Source organism: Lepus europaeus, chromosome 14 (assembly GCF_033115175.1).
Source record: "Lepus europaeus isolate LE1 chromosome 14, mLepTim1.pri, whole genome shotgun sequence".
NCBI classification, from domain to species: domain Eukaryota; kingdom Metazoa; phylum Chordata; class Mammalia; order Lagomorpha; family Leporidae; genus Lepus; species Lepus europaeus.
The window spans coordinates 45,834,166-45,858,634 of record NC_084840.1 but is presented as its reverse complement, the minus strand read 5'-3'; the positions used below and the strand labels follow the sequence as shown (position 1 = coordinate 45,858,634).

Genomic DNA, 24,469 nt, shown 5'->3' with positions numbered 1-24,469 from the left:
AGAGGTAGTGAGTTATACCGCAGGAGGCTGCAGAGGGTAGTCAAACATTGACTTATAAGCTACACATATCTCTACTTTCCCCACGCATTTTCTTTCATCCACTTCTAATTATCCACAATGAAATCTTATTCCAGAAAGCAGAGCAGGAAAGGGTGGAAAACAAAAACCTTTCACAGCCAGGAGTGGCAATGGGGCCATTCAGAGCAAATAGTTTCTGATTTGTCATATTGGAAAACATCGTTTAAAAACCCTGGCCCAGTTAATTACATTTTTGGTATAACTGAAAGACTCGCATCAATCTGTTAAAGATAAGCTTCATTAATACTGGCTTCTTGATATTTAGCATGAGTGAGAGAGAGAGGAGGAGGGAGGGTAGGAGCATGGGCAGGAGAAAGGATGGGGTAGGAAGTATCACTATGTTCCTAAAAATCTATATATATGAAATACATGGAATTTGTATATCTTAAATAAAATTTAGAGAGAAAAGATTTCTTGAGGCATAAGAATCCTATTTTCTCTTTTCTTAATAAAAATAAAATAAAAATAATTTAAAAAAAGATCGCTCATCTTCTACCATTGTCCAAGGAGGATAAGTATCTAACATTTTGCTTTCCCATGTATTCTGCGGAAAAATTATGTTATCAGAAATAAATAGGCCGGCGCCGTGGCTTAACAGGCTAATCCTCTGCCTTGCGGCGCCGGCACACCGGGTTCTAGTCCCGGTTGGGGCTCTGGATTCTATCCTGGTTGCCTCTCTCCCAGGCCAGCTCTCTGCTATGGCCTGGGAAGACAGTGGAGGATGGCCCAAGTCCTTGGGCCCTGTACCCGCATGGGAGACCAGGAGAAGCACCTGGCTCCTGGCTTCAGATCAGCGAGATGTGCCGGCTGCAGCGGCCATTGTAGGGTGAACCAACGGCAAAAAGGAAGACCTTTCTCTCTGTCTCTCTCTCTCACTATCCACTCTGCCTGTCAAAAAAAAAAAAAAAAAAGAAAAAAAAAAGAAATAATAATATGGCCTTGCCAAAAGATCACTAGGGTAGGGGATGGTGGAGGTTCTGGCATCTTCGTGAAGTTTACACAGTATCTATCACATTAACTGGTGCTAAAGAATTAGAATTATTTTCACTCATATAACACTCCAAAAATCCCAGCCACGGATGACGACTGCAGGCGTCTGGGAGTTAATTACTGGCCATGCATGTGCAGTAAAGGGAGAGCGTGACCTTTTCTGCTATGCTAGTTCTATTCCTTTTCAAAAATGTCCAACTATTGGGAAGAGATGAATTCAACAAAACCAAAATTAATGAGAATAAGTTTTGTTTGATGACCCGCCAATGACAGCTTCCAAATGGTCATTTCTGCAGAATTTCAGAGACACGTCTGTCAAAATCAAGTAATTAGAAATTTATTCATTGGTTGGTTCTGCCAATGCTAGAAGCTTTCACTTGATTCCAGAAGTGTATTTAGCTGATGTGCCTTCCTCAGATAGTAAGCCGAAGTAATGCTAAATGAAGCATTCCGTCTTAGCGGTGGTGATAGAACTTGAATGATTCTCTCTAATTTACAAAACTAAGTTCAACTACAATACTCATTTGTATCATAAGGGTCTTTTAACATGAAAAAGTAAAACACCTAAATCTGAGAAGATTAGCACAGAGGAAATATAATTCAGTGATTAAAATCAAAAAGTGATGTGATGCAACATGCAGATACTTGCACTGCATGACTGAGAGTCTGATCAATATCAGCAGCAAGGACAGGCTGATCATGTGGAAACACGAAGAATCCTTTCCAATCAATAGCGACTCTAGCAGAAATAAACACAGGTTAATGAGTACCCTTTGGCAGGATTAACCATGATCTGATCTGGTTGCCTGCTCTGAAAGCTAACTTCACACAGAGAATCTATGAATTATTTTGTAAATTGAACTATGCTTACATTTATGTAAGTATTTTAAAATTTTAACTGAATTGTCAAATAATTTGTTCACATTTCCTTATTTGTGCTGCTGATGCTTACATCAGTCCTCAAATTGTTCTATCTTGTTTCTTTTCTAGTCCAAACTGGACCAAAGGCGTAGCCTGCTAATTGAGTATGCTTGAATGTCAATACTATGTGCAGCAAAACCACAAGGTTCATTTCTAGCTTGAAGACTCTGAGAACTGCGATTAGAGATAAAAAGGGCATTATTACAGGGGCTACAAGCTATCCACACAAAAATGTACACAATCACAGAATTAGCTTGTTGGATTTGTTAAATAAAGCATCTGTTAAAATATGTTAGTCTCAAATTTTTTTTTTTAAATTCCCCTTGTAGTTCTATCAAATACCAGTGTAATTAGATAAAGCAATATCAACTTTAGGTGAGCATGAAATGTTAATATAAACCTCTGAGGATTCCTCTTACCATTTTCTCACTGCTTATGATGTCTCAGGCCCCTGCTAAAACCTAACTGGCCAGACTTCTCAAGTTACTGGGCATACATAAAGGGAACCCAAAACAATGCTTACATTTCTCTTCTTTCCATGTATATTTTACTAATGGCTTAAACAAGCTGCATTTCCTGACTTCTTTCAGCAATAACTTTTCCCAAGGAGAGAATCAGAACGAGCATTGGGAGAGTGCTATAGATTGAACATGATTTGGTTCTCCAAATCATGCAAATGATTAAATCTCAAAGGTGAAAATTGATAGCACAGAAAGCATAGACAATTAATCCAACTCTAATGTCTAGTGTGAGCCCAGTGAGCAGTCCTTAGATCATGGTGGGTGTGTACTTAAAAGACAGTTTTCACAAGAGGACTGGTTTATAAAAGCCAAGCTGGGCCCAGGTATTCTACTTCCTGGCTCACCTTGTGATCCTTTATTGTGCTCCACAGTCTACCACTGCCACCCTCATCAGGTGCTGACCTAATGGTGCTGTTCTTATCTTGGACCATGAACAGGAATAAACCTCCTTCCTAACTTCACAAGTAGCTTCTCCCTGGTATATAATTTAGTGACTAAAGCACACCAGGTTCTAGTCCTGGTCGGGGTGCCGGATTCTGCCCCAGTTGCCCCTCTTCCAGGCCAACTCTCTGCTGTGGCCCGGGAGTGCAGTGGAGGATGGCCCAAGTGCTTGGGCCCTGCACCCCATGGGAGACCAGGAGAAGCACCTGGCTATGGCCATCGGATCAGCGTGGTGCGCTGGCCGCAGCACGCCGGCCGCGGTGGCCATTGGAGGGTGAACCAACAGCAAAAGGAAGACCTTTCTCTCTCTCTCTTTCTCACTATCCACTCTGCCTGTCAAAAAAAAAAAAAAAAAAAGAAATAAAAGAATGCAAGTTTTATTAAATAAACTGAGAGACACACTTTGAATAGGTAAAACTTCACTTTCTCTGAGGGTGTTATATAGGATGAAATGTCAGTAAATGAATAACTGGATGTATAATATAATTAAATGAAAAATTAAAGAAATAAAAGGCAATAACCACGGGGCCTGAAGGAACCCTTTCTTCATAAAAATTTTAGGAAAAAAATCATTAAATATGTGAAAATTGATTAATTTGTGATATTTGTTTATAAATCAAACCAGAATCAATCAGATAAGGTACATAAGAAATGTATGCATTAAAATAGCAAGCTTTTATTTTCCAAAAGAATTTCATGAGAGGTAATTATACCCAAAATTCATGATTTCTGTTTATTTATCCTTTAGTGAGTTAGTGCAAACTTGAGAACTTAAGTACCTAATGAAATTGTGCTGTAAAAAGAAGCAATTTTATCTTCTGTAAAATGAGTAATTTTGAAGGGTTTTCCACTTTGAGGAGAGCAAAGGTAACACAACACAGTCTACTGAAGATTTATAGATTGATCTGTCTTTAAATGAATGAAAAGAACCTGATAACTATGGAAAATATCAAGTGAGGCTCAGGGGCTTGAAATGAATTTGATAAAATATGAAATAAAAATCTTCAAGTTTTTCCATAGGTTTTTTTTTTTGACAGGCAGAATGGACAGTGAGAGAGAGAGAGACAGAGAGAAAGGTTTTCCATAGTTTTGACCATATATCTTTTTACTCTAATTCCTAAGTTAATCATAATGAACGTGTCCTACCACCAAATCACAAGTAATTCAAAAGGAGAAAAATCAGTTATAATGGTTATAGGTGAAAAATTATTTAGCAAATATAAGGTGAAGAAGAAATTAAAGAATGTTTACATAAATATACCTGACATTAAATACTTTATTCCATTATTTACTTATTTATCTCACTTCACTTGAAGGGCAGAATGATGGAGAAAGAAAAAGAGAGACAGTGAGAGAGCAAACGCCTGAACAAGCCAGGACTGGGCGAGGCTTGGAACAGCATGGGCAGCGTGGGACTCATTCTGGGTCTTATATGTGAGAAACTGGAATCCAAGTACTGGAGCCATCATCTGTTGCCTTGCAGGGTGCACATTAGCAGGAAACTGGATTTGAAGTGGAGGAAATGATCTCAAACCAGGCCCTCCTCTTGGGATGTGAGTGTCCTGAGCAGTATCATAACCACTGTACTAAACAATCCCTCCCACCCCGTATATATGTGTGTATATGTGTTTGTGTGTGTGTATTTACATACGCATGTTTATATGATCTATTGTTGTGTGTTTCAATATGGTGGCCACTAATTGTATCTTCCTCTTTAAAATTAACTCATTATACCTAATTAAAAATTCAATCCCCCAGGCTCACTAGTCACATTTGGAGTGCGTAGAAGCAACATAGGCTAATGGGACCATTCTAGATGGACAGGAGAGCTCCACTCGCATTGGGAGTTCAACTGGACAGCACACTAAGAATTAACATGCATGATATTTTTCATATGATTAGCAAAACTCTTTGTTAAGTTTATTTTATTCACTCTTTAAATCTAATTTTGGTCACCTGCTTTGAAAAATCATGGATTTATAAAGAGATTATGTAATAGCAAAATATATACAAACATTCCTTAAAGAGTTCAATGACCTAAATATTTGTCAAGCAAGATCATGCAACTAGAGCAGCATTGGCTTGGGCCACTTAAAAACAGTGGCAGCCATGTCAAATCTGATTTCAGGCATGTGCACATGCAAGCTGACTTTTTTTGACTGGCCAAATACAATTCCCTGGCTCTTGTTAACCATTCTTTAAACAAGATTTCATTTAATTTATTTGAAAGGCAGAGTTACAGAGAGGGACAAACACACACACGCACACACACATACAGAGAGAGAAGAGAGATAGAGAAAGAAAGAAATTGTCCACCTGCTGGTTCACTCTTCCAGTGGCTGCATTGGCCAGGGCTGGGCCATACAACATGTGTGCAGGGACCCAAGCACTCAGAGTGTCCTCTGCTGCTTTCCCAGCACATTAGCAGTTAGCTGGATTGGAAATGGAGCAAATGGACCTCCAAATGGGATGCAGTACTGCAGGCAGTGGCTTTATCAGCTTCCCCACAATGCTGGCTCCTTCTGTCAACCTTTTGACAATCCCTGCTTCCCTTCAATTACCTAGATGGTGGTGGCATCCATTGACTCTTGTTAGTATTAATCACAATTGCTGACAATCCAATAATGTAACTATAAGCCCCTTGCAAACCACTTTGTAAAACCTAGGAGCATACTTTCAAGGTTGCTTGCATCTGTATTCTCCCAGGTTGCAATCCTGGCTAGCCACGCCATGCTCTCCCCCCCCCCCCCCCCATATAACTTTCTCTGTTCTTGACTGAGTTTTTTCCTAGTGTATTGTTAAAATATATTTGCTGTATATGTTAATCATAAGGATTATTTCTGAAAATGCCAATGTTTTCATTAAGCTGTGAAATAATAAGCAACAAAACAAAGGCACATAGCAGCTCAATAACAAAGAAATAAATAAATTTACAACCGCAGATGCTGATAAGAAAGGACTGGACTTTAAGAAAGTACCAGATGATGTACTGATGGGGACAAGATTAAAGTGCAGTATTCTGAGGGGTTCAGAAATAGACATTATCATAACTTGTAAGTTAGGTCAGCAGCTTTCAGGATTGATTCCTAATGCCAGAATTCTGCTTGGGTGTGTTAAAATGACTTTCTCTTTACTGAAATGGCACACCCTTCAGTTTTCCAAATAAAACAAGCACCTGGCAGAAGTAGATTTTTTGGGCTTCTTGCTGGAAGTGTTATGCTCATTAAGCTCAGAGGGTGGAGACACAGTGAGGCATGAGGGAAGGTCAGCACCCCAGAGAGTCAGACTGAAATGCAAAATGTTAAATTGGAAGAAAATAACCAAACAAATGCAAGCGGCACTAGCAAGAAATGTGCCTGCATCCAGGGAGACCCCTGCACACCATGTCAAAGGATTTGGAGGGACACAAGCTGAGCAGAGAAAGAATTACTTAACAGAGCGATTTAACAAGAAATTATGGAAATTACAAATGACCTATGACTGTGCGACAATGTTAAAATATTCTGGTAATCAAAAGACAATTAGAGCAACAATGAAATACCATGTTCTGCTTATCAAATTTGCAAAGTTTAAAAAATGATAATGGTGCCTCCGAGTATATGGGGAAATAGAATAGCTAATACCAAAACTGATGGGGGAGAAGTTGGTACAACATTTAACGAAAGCAATCTGTCAAAATACATAGAAAACACCATTAGCATTCTACAGCTACAAACTCATTGTTTTGAAACCAGATATGTGTAAAGCTTAAGATCATTAATTTAAAAAAAAAGCAACCTATATAACCAAGCACTAAGAGAACAGGTTACCTAAATTATGAAATGAAGCAATTTGTGGTAGCAATTGCTAAAAACAAATCTTTAAAAAAATATAGCACCGTGCCAGTTTTCTTACTCTGTGTGTGTGTGTGTGTATTATAAATAAGAGGCTGGATGCAGACACAGGAAAACATTGTTATCTCTCTGTAGTGGGTTTTCAGCTGGTTTAATTTTTTTGCATTTTCTGTTACTTTATAAATTATTTGGAAGTAAAATGCATTACGCCTATAATCCTGAGTATATTTTTACTCTCGTGTTTCTGAGATGACTAGTCCACTGTCATTCTATGTAGACTGGTTTTCCTGCTTGTACCTGCGGAGCTTGGCTAAGTTCATATCTGGGGTTCTTTTGAAAGCTTCACAGGTACATTTTGTGTAAAAGAGAAAGTGATTTAGAGACAGAGGACACAGAGTCACGCAAGTCTTATGAAGAGACCTTACAAAACACAAAATTTCATAATCTGAAGGATTCTGCTGAAGGAATCTGCTGAAGTGTTTCTCAGAGGCAAATTCTTGTGGGTATGGAGTACCCTGAGTACTGAGTACCTGAGTACCTGAGTCAGTGCCTTCGCTTCTCAGGTGATGAGGATGACGATGATAAAGGAAAATACAAGAGCTGTAAGTGTAAGTATGGTGCTTACTTAGTGTAAAGAGCTTCAAGTTGTGACGAGTCCTCAAAAAAGTCAGGGAAAATACATATTATGAAAAATCTAAGCATTAATTTCAATTTTTTGTACCAAAGTAAGCTTATCTTTAAAAAAATATTATTCAAGAAGCAGAGAGACAAAGAGAAATCTTCCCTTCACTCCCTAAATGCCTGCAATGGCCACGAATGGGCTGGTCCGAAGCCTGGGCTGAGATTCTGAATCCAGGTCTCAGATACGAGTGGCAGGTACCCAGTTACTTAAGCCATCATCACTGCTTCCCAGAATGGCACTGGCTGGAAGCTAGAATTGCAAGCCAGGGCCTGGAATCAGAGGTAAGCACTTAAAGATGGAATGCAGTCATCCCAACCAGTGCTTTAACTGTTATGCTAAACACTAGACCCTGAACTTACCTTTTCATTCCATTGTCCACAAACTCTTTTAAGTTACCTTGTTAATTGCATTTTAGGTACTAAGATGATAATTTTATTTACATAGGAGGATGTAGAAACTATAACAATATTCAAGGTCTCATAACTAATATTCACATCACAATATTCTTTATATTCTATTTTTATTTAATAGCTATTTTTTAAAAAATTTAACATAAGGGTTAATTTCACTAGATTTTTTTCAATTCTTTGGAAGGAGCACAGGAATTTCCCTGGTAACCTCAGAACTGCTTATCCATTCACTAACCATGCCTGAATTCCTTTTGATACTTATACTATCAGATCACCTGCTCTTTTTATGGAAGATAAAGCCTACCTTAATTATACTTAAAAGCTACATTAAAAATCAGTTAGTATTTAGAAGTCTTTAAACACCAAAGAAGTAGTTTTTTGGTGTTGATGTTATGAGAAACAGATGGTGAGACATTGTAGTAATAATTTAAAGTTGCCTCACAGCTTTTCAAAATCTGTGTTAAGCCTTCACCAAACCTGGTAAGAGTGTTACAGCAATGGTGGTCCCACTGGGCAAAGTGATCTCAAGGCTCAGCTCATGTTTACACGTTGCCAGGGTAAGCCAAGAGTCTAGGATCTATAACCCATGTAACCAAAATGACTGGAAGACCACGAAACTGCTCCTATGAGAACAAGGCCCTATGTAATACAGAAGAAATGAAACTATTCATTACTTAAGATAAAGACCAGTTGTTCCCTAAATCCATCTGGGAGAAGAAAAGGGGGCAACAGAGATAAAGGAGTTAAATTCCCTATAAGGAAAACTCCAACTAGTGAAGGTTGTTAACTATGGGAATGTTAAAAAGGACTTACACATTTGCCCAAGTTCTGATTACACAAATAAGTGACACACTGACCTCTAGGAAGCATCTTAATTCTCAGGGAAAAAAAAAAAAAACCTAAAAAACTAAAAAGAAAATACTATTTGTATAGCATATGCTACTCCTGGGTTATCCTAATCTCCAGAATAGGTAAGCAGCTTTCTTTGCCTAGCTGAGAACTCAATACAGCAATATCTCTCCTTTTTTTTTTGTCTTTTTGGACAGGCAGAGTTAGAGAGAGCGAGAGAGAGAAAGAGAGAGACAGAGAGACAGAGAGACTGAGAGAAAGGTCTTCATTCCGTTGGTTCACCCCCCCAAAATGGCTGCTACGGCCAGCACACAGCGCCAATCCGAAGCCAGGAGCCAGGTGCTTCCTCCTGGTCTCCCATGCAAGTGCAGGGCCCAAGCACTTGGGCCATCCTTCACTGCACTCCCAGGCCATAGCAGAGAGCTGGACTGGAAGAGGAGCAACCGGGACTAGAACCCGGCACCCCATCCGGGACTAGAACCCAGGGTACTGGCGCCGCAGGCGGAGAATTAGCCAAATGAGCTGCGGCGCTGGCCCAGTATCTCTCCTCTTACACAGACATTTGTCTATTCAGACACTATTCCACTTTGTAATTGTGGGAACAGATATTTTAAGGAGATTACAATTTTGAATTCTCAGATGGTTTTAAGTCAAACAGAACAACTGCAATTTTTTCAAATATGGTTTGATCTAACAGCAGTTATAGGGGCAGGAGAGACAACTTCCATGTTTTCTTGGCTCATTTTCTCAGGATTGAACACTGAGGTGCACAGGATATATGGAAGCCATTGTACGTGCAGCTTGCCTGATAGAAGCTCTGCTCTGAACTCTAACAGCAAGTTACGTGTTTCAGATTAATGCTGAGTTCCCAGCCTTACATATAATCTGGTCTCAAAATTCATATACATTTTGCCATCTTATTCAATGACATTTCTATTTTGAAGGATATTTTTCCTCTAAAACACAAGTTATATTTTTACAGCGTAACAATATGGGATACAAAATTGCATTTGGGGATGCAGAAGTCCCAAAGTACAATTAGATCATGAGGAACATATCCATATAATACTTGCATATTGAAATACATTCAGGAAAAAACAAATTCGTGGTTTCTTTGGTGTGTCTTTCTCTCCGGGCAGTAACATATCAGAACAGCAATGCCTCCAATGTACTATAATGCCTTCCCAGGGAGCTGCAAATAAAATCTTTCAGGGATGAAAACAACCACCCAATAAACTAAAAATTGTGTTTCCTTTTGCTTGTGCAATAATTGACTCAAGGCATGCTTGATTTAACACCTCTGAAAGAAAGGATGTGCGAACACTCCTCCTCCAACAGAAGCCAACCAAGGGCCTCCCAGGGCTCAGCAGCTTACTAAGAGTTCTGTCAGGAGGCCTTTATGTCACCCCCACACACTAATATAGCCTTGCTTTGTTCGCAGTACAATTTAGTTTCTGGAAAATCCGCCTTGATTTAACAGTTCCTTTGAATATGGCCTCCCACAAATTCTCAGCTAACAAGGCAAAGCTCCACGGAGGCTGCGCATTCCCCGAGCAGGATTGCCACACTTGAATGTTACTTTACAGTCAGATAACCCTTATATGTTTCCAGCCAATCTACTGCTCTGAAAAGTCCAGTTTCCACTCCATTACTTCCTGTATCTGGGAGATGACATGACTGAACAGTCAGGCCACATCAGGACCAAGTGGAATATGCCTGTGATAAATTAAGTCTACCACGATAAAGAAATAAAAGAAAAAGGACTTTGAACAGAAGGGAAGGAAATGATGTAATCCTGAGATGTATTTCATTATCATCTCTTGCTTTAAAGAAGCACATTTAGGTCATCAACAAGCAACGCTCCAAGAACTAATACAGTGAAAAATCTCTCAGAACTAAAATTAGATAAGCAGAAGCTTAGAAAACAAACAACCAACCTATGTACTTGGCCAGAACTGCAACAAAATGCAGTTAATAGTTTGACTTTATAATATGATGAATTGTTGACCAAGTAACACATGATTTACATTATTCTACAAATGTAAACTGTACTAGACTAGTACAGGGAATTTAAACAACAAAACTATTTTTTTCTGGTACATAAATCTCCACTCAAAATTTTTATTTACCTTAATTCATCCTTTTATTTGATCTTCCTTTAGGATCACAAACAATTTTATACCACACAATCCCATTAAAGATAAAACAGGGCAGAGCTCTCATTTGCTCATAGATTTACTTAAAATAATAAACAGGGATAGTGAGATCCCTGTCAATCAAACAATCTCTCATGTTTCATGTTCTACTTATTAAAAGAACTATACCTGTTCAACCAAGACAATTATCTCAGTGAATCCAAAATTACACATTTTTGACTTAGCTCTTTAATCTCTTTTTACTTCAGTTAAAGTTTGTTCAACACCAATAGAAGTTATAAATCAAACAGACTAGAAAGCAACAGTCCGCTAAGGGACACTTCCTTTTCAGTTACATCTGCCCAAGGTCAATGCCCCTTAAATTTACCCCGGCAGAAGGCTGACACTTTGTAATTACCCCTCTTCTACATACTGGGAATTTGCTGGATCCTGTGGACAACGACAAACGCATCAGACAGCCCCACTTTCACTGGATGATTGGTTGAACTTATCTGTGTGACCAAGACAGGAATCTGGAAAAGAAAAGGCAGATTGCTGTGTGTTAGGTTTAAATTTCATTCGGGGGCGGGGGTGCAATCATCTTGTTTAATGGGTGAAATCAGATGATGAAGATAAAGAACAAGAGAGGGAACAGGAAGCAGCAGAGAAGACAGACACACTCAATATAACCTCAGTTTGGTGCTATTCTATGAGACGAATGAGTTCCTGTGCCTAGCGAGGGCTACCTGATATTGAAAACAATAGCTTCTCAGAGAATCCAACTGAGGCTACACACTTATCACACACAGGTTCACCAGGAATGCATTTAGTGCTGGCTGAAATGACAGCAAAAGAGATTCTACTCTTACTGTTTGTTTTCCTTCACGACTTTATTATATATTTATTTTCATGAAGTTTTAGAAATCCTTGTTTGTAAATGACTTTACAGATAAAAAACAAAAACAAAACAAAACTAGAAAGAGAGAAAGTGCCCTGCTCTACATTTAAGCTTATCAGGGTTGATCACTATATCATATGTGATTGGATATATACATTTCAATTTGGCAATTGTTCATAGATGTCAGGCAGGCTTCTTCATTCCAGTTTAAATTCCTATGGAAAACTTTTGATTTCTTATGGATCAGTTCCAAGTCATGTTTCCTAAATATTTTTTAAAAAGACTTATTTATTTATTTAATTTATTTGAAAGGCAGAGTGACAAATGGGCAGTGGGAGAGAGAGGGAGAAAAAAGGAGAGTGGGGAGAGACAGAGACAGAGAGATATCTTGATATCTTCTATCTGCTGGTTTACCCCCAAAGAGCTACAACAGCTGGGGCTGGGCCAGGCTGAAGCCAAGAGCCATGAACTCCATCCAGGTCTCTCATGAGTACTTGAACCTCCACCTGCTGCTTTCCAAGCACATTAGCAGGGAACTGGATGGGAAGCTGAGTAGCTGGGTAGCACTGAACTGGTGCTCCACTGTGAGATGCAGGGGACACAAGAAGCAGTAAGTCTGCTGCACCACAGCCCCACCCCACATTTCCTACGGCTGAAAGTCAGTGGAACCAACATTTGAAAACAACAGGCATGTGTAATATTTGCAGCTTACAAAAATTAGGACAAATTGACAACATACGAAAAATGATACAACTGTCACGAGACAAACTCTTGGAGTCTGTTTTCCTAGATTTAGAAAAGATTCATTGGGGATATGATTACTCTATTAGCAGTTTTATAGAAATGAAAAATGAAATTGAGAATATCTTCCATAAATAAAGAGACATCAAAGAAGAGAATGAGTACACCCCCCAAAAAATATCTTTAGGCAGGATAAGCAGATTGAGGGCCGTGTCTGGGTAATGCATCCCAGCACGCCGGAGCAGACACAGCTATATAAACCGCCACAACCAGCAGAAGGAGGAGGGGAGACAGGAGCAGGCAAGATGAACTAAAGGCTGCCTTGCTTCTATTTTCCCCACAACATCGTGAAACTGTAAAAGGGCTACTTGGTTGAAGTTGATGAAATTAGAGGCAAGTTTTACTGTTAATGAAATCTGTGGAATGATCTGGAAACAAGTAGATGGAAAACAGTATTTTCCCTTTATGTACTGCTTCAGGCCTCAGTCTGAAGGTGTTTACAAGCTTTATTTTTTAATAGAAAACTTTTATTTAATAAATATAAATTTCAAAAGTACAACTTTTGGATTATAGCGGTTCTTCCCCCCTGCCCCACAAACCAGGCCATCTCCTACTCCCTTTCCTGTGCCATTCCTCATCAAGATTCATTTTTAATTATCTTTATACAGAGAAGGTCAACTCTACTAAGGTTTACAAGTTTTCTATCAGTATACCCAGTTCTAAACCAAAATGAAGATTTATTCTGATTTTTAGATGATAGCAACACACAAAACAAATAATAAAAAACAACAACAATGAGATTTCTGCCCCTAAAAGCTCATTTTCCTAAGTGAAAGCCTTATAGACTTAATTTAGTGATTTGCCAAGCCACATTCAGCATCAGGAAGTGTAATCCCCTTTATTAATTTTTTTTTTTTTTTTTTTTGGACAGGCAGAGTGGATAGTGAGAGAGACAGAGACAGAGAGAAAGGTCTTCCTTTTTGCCATTGGTTCACCCTCCAATGGCTGCTGCGGCCGGCGCATTGCACTGATCCGAAGGCAGGAGCCAGGTGCTTCTCCTGGTCTCCCATGCAGGTGCAGGGCCCAAGGACTTGGGCCATCCTCCACTGCCTTCCTGGGCCAAAGCAGAGAGTTGGCCTGGAAGAGGGGCAACCCGGATAGAATCCGGCGCCCTGACTGGGACTAGAACCCGGTGTGCCAGCGCCATAAGGCGGAGGATTAGCCTGTTAAGCCACGGCGCCGGCCTAATTATTTCTTAATAATTACACTATTGCATGGTCATACAGGGTGCCTAACATAAATATAAATTGTATTCAAGACAGTATTACAGTTATGGAAGAAAAGTCAAAGGATGAGCAAAGTACCAAAAAAAATTTAGGTAATTTTTGTATGTCCTAATAAGACAAAGTCCCATCATTTCTGAACAGTGGTATTAATAGATGCCTGCCTAGAAGCAAATATACATGCTGTGTTATTGGCATTTGTCATTTGTTTTAATTCTCAACGCTACAACTGCAATTTTCCTCTGCAACTCGCAAAATACTTTACCAGATAATTCTGTGGTAATTTATTGTATTTCTTCTTTTCCCATGCTCACAGCAGCACTTGAATTTATATTGCTACCAATTGGGAAATCCTATTAGGTTGTTATGAATATTACATGCTCACACTGGAGCTTGTTTGCCAGGTCACGTGCCTTAGTTCCTGCAGCCCTGCCAGCAACCTTCGCCTCTCTCAGATTGTGCCTCTCAACCTTTTGTTTCTTCCCTTTCTCCCCTCTCCAGATCACACATTTTACCTTTTCCATCTTTCTTCCCTACCTCTGCCCCTTACCTATTTTTCAAAAAAGATTTGTTTATTTATTTCTATTTATTTATTTAGAAAGTCAGTGTTACAGAGAGGGAGACCTTGCACCTGCTAGTTCACTCTCCAGATGGCCCCAAAGGCCAGTGGCGGATCAGGCCAAAGCCAGGAGCTTCTTCAAGGTCTCCCACATGGGTGGCAGGGGCCCGAACATATGGATCATCTTCTGCTGCTTTTCCCAGGCCATTAGCAGGGAGCTGGGTCAGAAGTGGAGCAGCCAGGCCCTGAATCAGTGCCGACATGGGGTGCCGGTGTAACAGGCTGCTGCAATGCCAGCCTATCTTTCATTTTAAAGTTTTTTTTTTTTTCCTTTGCATCACTTTGATTCCCTCCCTTTACTATTTGTGTCTACACCTTACCCTCTCCTGCAGGCTTTCTTCCTGTGGCAGATCAATGGCACTGAGGGCCTCCATCTATGGTCGCTTTGTACCTAGACCCCTCACCTTCTATCCTTGCCGTCCTCCCCCACCCTGACTCGGGGTTCAGGTTATGGCAACAGACGATAGGAAATGCAAAGCAAAGATGAGGCTTCATAGAGTGCTTGCATGTTTCTTTCTTTAAAAAAAAAAGATTCATTCATTTATTTGAAAGGCAGAGTTACAGAAGAGAGAAAGGGAGAGATAGAGACAGAGAGATCTTTCATCTGCGGGTTCACTCCCCAAATGGCCACTATGACTAGAGCTGGGCTGATCCAAAGCCAGGAGCCAGGAGCTTCTTCTGGGTCTCTCATGTGGCTGCAGGGGGCCAAGCACTTGGGCCATCTTCCATTGCCTTTCCAGGTGCACCAGCAGGGAGCTAGATCAGAAGTGGAGCAGCAGGGACTTGAATCAGCACCTGTACAGGATGCCAGCACTGCAGGTGGCAGTTTTACCTGCTACCCCACAGTGCCATCCCCAGGTGGTTGCACATTTCTGTTTCCCTTCTTGGACCTCTGCCTTGCCAAGAAAATGAACCCTGCAGGTCTTTAGGAGACATGTGAGAGACACACAGAGGAATGCTTCCTTTCCAGCAAGGTCGTCCTTGCTAAACTCAGCCAACCCCCAGCCAACAAGCAGTCATCTGAGAGCAGCAGGGTCCAACCCAGGTCCGCAGAATCACCAAGCTGCTCTCTAAGTAGCTTGCAAGCAATTTTAAATGTAGACTTGTTTTAAGCCACTTTTATATTTTGGGGTGGTTTGTTACACAGCAATACCAATCAATGCATTCTCTGTTAAAGATTGAACAACCAATACAAACTCCATGGGTATATTCTGCAAAAATGAAGTAGCACTCTTCTTTGTTTTTTGGGAATCAGACAAATATCTTTCTAATTCTATAGTTAAGCTTAAAAGATGGGAATGTTCACGTGCAAATGTTTTTCTGCACTAATGCTTTTGCTTTTCATTCTTACATACCCTTTATTCTCTAGTTGTTCCATTGGTCTATGGATTCCAAAAACTAAGACCAATGTGTATAAGCAGCCTAGAGGTAGACTGACTTAACCTAAAGAAAATCCAACCAAAAGCAAAACAGCGTCATACTATAGAGTTTTCTAGTACTGAAAATTACTTTGTCATACCTTGAACATTCTTCTATGAAGGTCAATGTAGGTGACTTTTGAAATTCTTATTTGTAGGAAGAAGTCTTCATTTTGCTGCCCGTTTTTAAAATATGCGCATTCATCAGACAATAAGTTCTAAATACTGTGTCTGACAAACTGCTATTACCATAAGTATTTCTATTATGATGAATTTGAGAGCCTAGAGTGAAAAATAAATCTCTAAGACTACTGTCTGCTACACATATTTTCCCTGGAAGGCATACACGCTGTCTATGCTGTTTGATCAGACAGAATTCATTCCTTCACTCGCTCTGTTCATTCATTAATTTCATTCATCAGGAGTTAATTGAACATAGTCTCTCTATTATTGTAGACCTCAAAATGGTAGCAGAGAAGCAGATTGTACTCTTGTAGAGCCTACATTCTAGAGGATGGAGATAGACATTAAAATGGGTCAATATAAAAACAATATGCTAGAAAGTGGTGAGTGCTAAGAAGAAAATTAAGGCTAAAAGAAGAGCGGATGGTCATCTCTACTAGGAGTGGTCACAGAAGGTCATTGTGACAAGGTGGCTTTTGGGTGAAAACTTGAAGGAAGAGATCTTGCCGTGGATATTTGGAGAACAGCTCTTGGTGGAGGGATGAGCACATGCAAAGGGTCTGATTGAATTTATCTGGTGCATTTTAGGGGTTAAAAGGCTATTTCCCCGTCTGGAGCAGAAGAAGGGTGTCTAAGGAGATGGACAGTGTGGGGGCAGATCGTAAGGGATACGTATTGCTTGCAAGCTGTGGTAGCGATGCTAGATCTTATGACAACAGTGTGGGGAGATTTCGAGGGTTGTGAGCAGAGAAAGGTTCTTTTCCATGGGAAGAAGACCACACTAGCTGCTGTGTGGTCCAAACCATAGGGGCATGGGGAGGCAGAAACAGCTCCTGGGGAAGAGAGGGAGGTGTGGCACTAGCATGGTAAAGGCCACAGGAGTGACAGAGGGTGGATTCTGGGTAAGTCGTGTGGGTGCTGCTGGGGCACGCCTGAACTGAGCAAGGTGAGGGAGAAGAAAGGAGAGCAGAGGGTGCCACCACAGCTTTGGTCTCTGCAGCAAGAATGAAGGAGCTTGTGCCTTCCCTCGGCGCTGCCCCGGTGCAGCCGTGGGCTCCTGCATATGGCTGCAGGCACACAGAGCCCTCTGGGCGTGCAGAGAGCAGCTGGCACAGCTTCAGAGAGCAGGACTGAAGGTCCAGAGACAGAGAACACAGGAGAGCAAGGGCTGGGGGAGGAGGCTCACTTCATGGCAATACCACCGGCTTCCAGTGCTTTCCTTGAACGGGTTTCAGAGTTCGCAAGCGCCTAGGGCATCTCAAACAGTGTGTTTTGTCCTAATTAAAAACTGAAATGAAATTGTGTGTTTGATTCCTTACATTTTCTTAGAAGCCACCCAAGCCTTTTAGGAGACAATTACATACCAAGTTTTGAAGAAAACCTGTTTTTGCTAACTGAATTCAATGCCCCGCGTCACGTAAGACCCACCAGGGAAGGATGAGTACCTGCGGGCTCTCTCGGCGGTTTCCCACAGAAACACGGCTGCCTCTCTCTACTTAATATCGTCCTATCTTTCTTCCCCTGCCGTCTTGGACTATAATCTTTTTACTTTAACATATCAAAGACCACCCAGTAATTGGACTGTGAGAGCGAGTCATCTGCAGGATTCCATGTCACTATACAATTAGACCATCCAGATGAATTAGGGGTACTGTTAAAAGCCACCTTTAAAATGAACTACGTGTAGACTACTATCAGAGAAGCTTGCTCTCTCTCTCTGTCTCTGCGTGAGTGTGCGTGAGTGTGTGTGTGTGTTTAAGCTATTTACAATGACAGCCAGGAGTGGGCGAAACTAGCACAGGATGAGCCTATCTGTCATTACGGCCATGAATGCCAACTCTACAGAGGATGCTTTCCTGACAAGGCAATGTAGTAGCCAAATCAATGAATTCACAACGAAGGCAGCTGCCACAGTACCCAAACTCTAAAACTCTGACTGGGGGGAGCTACTGTTTTAATCATTTCTACAAATTTATATTCCGTCTTAAAATGTCCCTTCAGTCAGCCAATCTGCAAACATTAGGAAATCAATCTAAAGGAATAAAGATTCTGAACTGTAGAGATTGTCTGTTTTTCTTTTCAAAGAAATGTAGCTTATTTATTTTTAAGTGTCTGTAAGAGTTGCCTTTTTATGATTACAGAAAAACTAAATTTTAACTGGGCTTCTAAGTGATTTGTATCGAATCTAACTTTCTGAGAATTGTTTTTACAACTACATCCATCCTGCAGGATCGGTAGAAAAGAAGCATTAACACCACTTGAAATATTCTTCGACTTTGGCTTCCAGACGCTTTCACAAATTCTTTTTTTAAAGATATTTTAGGTTTTGTTCCACTTTATAAGATACAGATGTGCTTATTATTTGGTATAAGTTTTTCTATAAATGATATACTGAAGTAAATTAAACATGAAAGCAGAAATAAGCAGCACAAAATGAAGGCAAGAAATGCTATCAGCGGTAAGCAAAGTGCGGTGAGGGGGCAGTAGTCAGAGCAGCTTGGCCTTTGGGTGAGGATTCAAAGACAAAAGCTGTCCTCGTGTCCACCCTGGGCTATCTTTCTCCCAGACCCTGGGGCCCCACAAAAATTCCATGGGACATGAGCTTTCATCTGTCTCCAACACAGGGAGATAACTAATAGCAGGATGCTTGAGTCAGAGATAATGGAATTTTATTTTCTTCTCCTCTCTGTTCAGCCCTGCAAACTTCGCCAAAACATTCATTTGTTTCCATTATGGACCCAGCTATCTATCTAATAGGCAGCCCAGGATCTCAGCAAGAGCTTGATTGCATAGTGTGTGTTCCAATATGTGAATCATAAGCCTATCAGAATTTAACTGGAAATTACTCGAAACTCATTTTTGTTCACTTGCTAATCTGCAATATGGTGTCTAGTAGCTTAATGTAACAACAACAAAACCACATCAGACCTAAAGCTTTCTATTTTATGCATTTTTTCTGCTTTCAGTCCTTAACTTCCCACCTCATCTTCCTTGAATGTCTGACATGGCTTCTGCATTACACAGCCATGATTCTAAGTTTTAAAAGCCATGCTCTTGGGCTGGCACTGTGGTGTAGAGGGCTAAGCCTCTACCTGAGGAACCAGTATCCCACATGGGCGCTGGTTCATGTCCTGGCTGCTATCCTTTCAATCCAGCTCTCTGCTATGGCCCAGGAAAGCAGCCATAGAAGATGGCCTCAGTGCTTGGGCCCCTGTACCCACATGGCAGGCCCAGAGGAAGCTCCCGGCTCCTGGCTTCAGATCGGCCCAGCTCTGGCCATTACAGCCATCTAGGGAGTGAACCAGTGGATGGAGGATCTCCCTTTCTCTGTCTGTAACTCTACTTCTCAAATAAATAAAATCTTTCAAAATAAAAAAAAAAAACATATTCTTTTATACTTATCAAAATAACATACAGTTTGACATATTAATTAATCCAGAGTTGTCTGCAAACGACATTTCAATAAAAGCTTTAGTTAATCTTTTTTTTAAAGATTTTTATTTATTTATTTGAAAGTCAGAGTTACACAGAGAGAGGAGAGGCAGAGAGAGAGAGAGGTCTTACATCCAATGGTTCACTCCCCAGATGGCCGCAACGGCCACAGCTGCGCTAATCTGAAGCCAGGAGCCAGGAGCTTCTTCTGGGTCTCCCATGCGGGTGCAGGAGCCCAAGCAATTCTTCTACTGCTTTCCCAGGCCACAGCAGAGAGCTGGATGAAAGAGGAGCAGCCGGGACTAGAACTGGCGCCCACATGGGATGCTGGCTCTTCAGGCCAGGGCGTTAACCTGCTGAGCCACAGCACCGGCCCCATAGTTAATCTTGATAATATAAAAAGCCACTTGCTTTCCTGGATAATGCTAATGAGTCACACAACAATTTCAATATGCTCTTTGCTTATAGTTAGTGAACTCTTATATGTGCTACAGTACAGTTGATGGTGTGAAACAAAAATTAAGCCACAGGGGCAGTTTGTTAGCCTAGTGGTTAGGAAGCCTGTCACATCAGAGCACCTGGATTTGATTTTAAGCTCCAGTTTCTAATTCTAACTTTCTGCTAATGCAGACCCTTGGAGGCAGCAGGTGATTAGGTTCCCACCACCCACCTGGGAAACATGGATTGAATTCTCAGTTCTCAGCTTTGGCCTTGCCCAGGTCCAGCCACTGCAGGCATTTGGGGACTGAACCAGTGGATGGGCTCATGCTCTCTCCACTCCCCTCCCCCTTTCAAATAAGTAAGCAAGTAAATAATTGAGCTATAATCTAAAAAGAAATTACTAACAGTTCTCTTTCCCGCATGTCCACAATCACACCCTGCAGAAAATCTGGAAGGAGATCAGTAGCACAGCATGAAGATGATAAAGAACGTCAGCCCCTGTTCACGGGGGGCTTTGAAACTTCACCTCTGCACAAGCTAATGTAGGCCTGGGGTAAGAAAAAGAAACTGGTGGGTGAGAAACTGGAGTAAGGATATTTGGAGAAACCTTCCAGCCAATTTTTGCCATGTGGAAATTCAAGCCAAATGCTTCTAAAGCTTCTGATTTCTTTAGAAAAAATGCAAATTTATGTTTTTATTTGAAATCCTCTAACATTAAAATGTTGGCAACACATCCATTTTATAATCATGAGCGCGTACACACACACCACAGACATGTACATTATCCATGTGCTGTCTGGTTTAAAGATGGCTCACTAGTGAACTGACAAACTAGAGTTTGAGCTTCACACAGAAGCAGGCAGTGACGCAGGGGCCCACCTGAAGCAGCTGTGCAACTCGGCTCCAGAGCGGAGACTGCCAAGACTGCCGTGAGGATTTTATCTGGGGCAACAGCTAGAAAGGGAGCCTTGAGGAAAGAAAGGAGATTAAGGGAACGCAACATCCTGGGTTTTGGGGAGACACATGGAATGGATCAAGCCCCTAACTGGACGGACAAAGGTATTCTTGGGTGATGGAACATCAGGGCAGGGGTATGGCCTGATATGGGCAAGAGAACTCAACCTTCAAGATAAACCTCTCAATGTCACATTTGAGATAAAGGTGATATCTGCAAAGAGAATGAGATACAAAGGCAGCCAGCGAGGTCACAACTGCCCAAGGACTGCAGCCAGCGAGTATCAGGGCCAACACTGGGACAGTCATTTTAGAATTTCCTGCTTCTAAAATTGTTTCCTCAAGGCACTGATTATTCTGCGCTGTAACTTACTTATCTTGACTCACCTTATTTGCTATTGCAGTATTAAGGGAACACCATTCAATATGTGATTTTTTTTTTTTTTTGCACCATGGAAAGCAAGTGAAAAATTGTAACATTGAGAGTTTTTATACATAAAGTAAACAAAAAAGTAAATTCCATTCACAAATCCTAAAAATAGATAAAATTTTAATACTTCGTGTATTATGACACAAAATCATCTGTGTGCACACTGAGAGAAAGAGAGAGAAAACGAGCATATATTGGTTCACTCCCCAAATATTTGCAACACCCTTGGCGAGGCCAGGCCAAAACCAGGCGCTAACAACTCCATCCAGATCTCCCACATGGGTGGCAGGGACTCAAGGATCATCACCTGCTACCTTCCAGGGTAGCATTAGTAGAAAGCTGAATTGGAAGAAGAGCTGGGACTCCAACTCAAAGACTCCCATATAAGATGCAGGCATCCTGAGGGACGTCTTAATTACTGTGCTGAACCTCTGAGAGTTCTAAAGCCGTATTTTAATCCACCTGGGTTTGCTCAGCCTTATAGCCAAGGCATCTTCAAAAAGCCCCTGGAATATGTATACCAAAAAATTAGGCAGAGATTTTTAATTTTTTTGTACCAATTTATCTCTTCATTCCATTATTTTCTGAACTCCTCTGAAGGATCCCTGAAATAAACTTTTATATTAATTATATTATTCCATGAACCTTTTGAAGCACCTTTGTATATCATTATATTATTATGTATTATATTAAAATATATATCATTATATCACACGTATAATTTATTACTCATATATTTATAAAGTTTCTTGGTTATATATATTACAGTCACATGTCATACATTCTTACTCAGCAGATAGCAATAACCACAAAAAGGCAAGTTACTGGGGCTGTATGGGTAAAGCTGCAGCCTGCGGCACTGGTATCCCATATGGGCACCAGTTCGAGTCCAGGCTGCTCTACTTCCAATTCAGCTCCCTGCTAATGCATCTGGGAAAGCAGAAGAAGATGGCACGGCACCCATGTAAGAGACCTGGAGGAAGCTGCTGGCTTTGGATTGGGCCAGCTCTGGTTATTGTGGCCATTTGGGTAGTGAACCAGCAGATGGAAGATCTCTCTCTTTCTCTCTCTCTCCCTCTCTCTCTCTCTATAACTCTGCCTTTCAAATAAATAAATCTTAAAAAAAGAAAGGTCAGTTATTCTATCCCTAAATGGTGGTACTCAACTATGCCTTCTTTTTTGGCCTTCTCTTTCTTGAATTTTCCCCCCAATAAATTCTACAAGTTCAGCAACTGTTTATCTTTTACACTCAGGCTGATAAGCATGAATGAAGGGTCATTACAGTTTAAATAAGAGAAATGGTCGTTAAAGAAACTCAAAAAATGCAGTAAGGCCCCACTGAAACCTACAACTAATTGGTAATGGCAATTTATTAACTCTACACTTTTCCACAGAAGCAGTAAATGTTACACTAAGGAACATTAAGTTTAAATACTGAAATGGCAGATAGATTAAAAAGTGATTTTACTTAATAAACAGTGAAGTTCTTTTATATTGACCTAGCTAAAATTTGCTGCTGAAAGAGACAGTAAGTTATTCAACCAAGAAAATGGATAAGGCATACTTCCAGGCCTGGTATGCATTTTCTATGATTTCTGTCCTATCGCCATCTGGTAGGGTAACCTGACTTTATTAATTTTTTTTAGGTTGTCCTAATCCAGTAACTATTCTTGTCCCTCACAAGAGCTGGTGAAAGAAAAATTATCACCAGCGCCGTGGCTCAACAGGCTAATCCTCCGCCTTGCGGCGCCGGCACACCAGGTTCTAGTCCCGGTCAGGGCGCCGGATTCTGTCCCGGTTGCCCCTCTTCCAGGCCAACTCTCTGCTATGGCCCAGGAGTGCAGTGGAGGATGGCCCAAGTGCTTGGGCCCTGCACCTCATGGGAGACCAGGAGAAGCACCTGGCTCCTGCCTTCGGATCAGTGCAGTGCGCCGGCCGCAGCGGCCATTGGAGGGTGACCCAACAGCAAAGGAAGACCTTTCTCTCTGTCTCTCTCTCTCTCACTGTCCACTCTGCCTGTCAAAAAAAAAAAAAAAAAAAAAAGAAAAAAAAGAAAAATTATCAAGTTTGCAATAGGTGCAAAATAAACCCATCTTTTCCAAGTTCATATCTAGAATAACAAAAAGTTCAAATTATATTGGAAAAGAGTTGAAAGAAGAGAGAGGTAATTCAGACTCTAAAAACTGATGGTATGCTAGGAGGGATGAGGATATATAATATCAGAACTCTAATATTTTGGGGAAGAAATATTTTTTGACACCAGGTACTTTCCATTTTAGAATAGCAATAGAAATTTCAGGTCCCTCTGTATTGTAATCCAGCAAAGAATCATGACCACTCAATAGCAGCATAAAATGAAGAATACAGGTTCTAGGGTCAGTGCTACTTATTAACAATATAGGAAAGGGCATTTAGATTTTCCCAAGTTCTTGTTTTCATAAAACATAATAAATTAATCAGATAAATGCTGGGGAAAGGCAAACCACCTTCTCAGAGAGTGAGTCATCAGAGAAGGCCCTGGAGGGCATGGAAGGAGCATGGACCAGCTCAGCGCCCTGCCAAGGAAGAGGGCGGGACACAAGCTGCTAGGGCTCAGGCCTGCGGGCTGCTGGGCTGAATGTTTATTCCACAATTGTGCGAAAATTACTTAACCTCTCCGAGTGTTTCAGGTTCTTTCTCTGTAAATGACAAGTAGCTACCTATTGGTTTTTGTGAGTATTATGAGAGAAACTTGGTGTACATGCAGAGCTTAATAAATGGCAGTGCTGTATCACGCATGGAAGCTGTTATTAAAAGTAAACTGGGGGTGTTGGGGTGGGCCTTGTGACACAACAGTAAAGCTACTGCCTGGCACTTTCTGCATGCCTTGTCAGAGTGCGTGAGTTCCTGTCCTACCTCTGCTTCCAATTCAGGTTCTTGCGACTGTACACCCTGGGGTGATGATGTCACACGCGCTTGGGTCCCTGCAGCCCATGTGGGAGATTCAGATGGAGTTCTGCACTTCTGATTCTTGCCTGGCTCAGCTCTGGCTGTTGCAAGCATTTGGGAGGTCAAACAGTGGAGGAAGATCACTGTCTGTATGTGTCTGTCTGTATGTGTCTGTTGCTCTGCCTTTCAAAGAAATGAAATCAAGAAAGCTGGATCAAATCTGAGAAGCACCCGTTGAAGGTATTAGGTGGTTATCAAACAGCAAGAACTCAAAAAAGCAAA

General features: G+C 41.0%; 1 protein-coding gene across 1 annotated transcript in view; it reads right to left on the bottom strand.

Moving 5' to 3' along the window:
* PLXDC2 (plexin domain containing 2) overlaps positions 1 to 24,469 on the bottom strand; it is a 474,057-nt gene that overhangs the window by 112,654 nt on the left and 336,934 nt on the right. Inside the window, exon 7 of the mRNA XM_062210542.1 lies at positions 11,294 to 11,393. Within this exon, the coding sequence (XP_062066526.1) occupies positions 11,294 to 11,393 (100 nt within the window). The remainder of the gene's footprint in view (positions 1 to 11,293; positions 11,394 to 24,469) is intronic.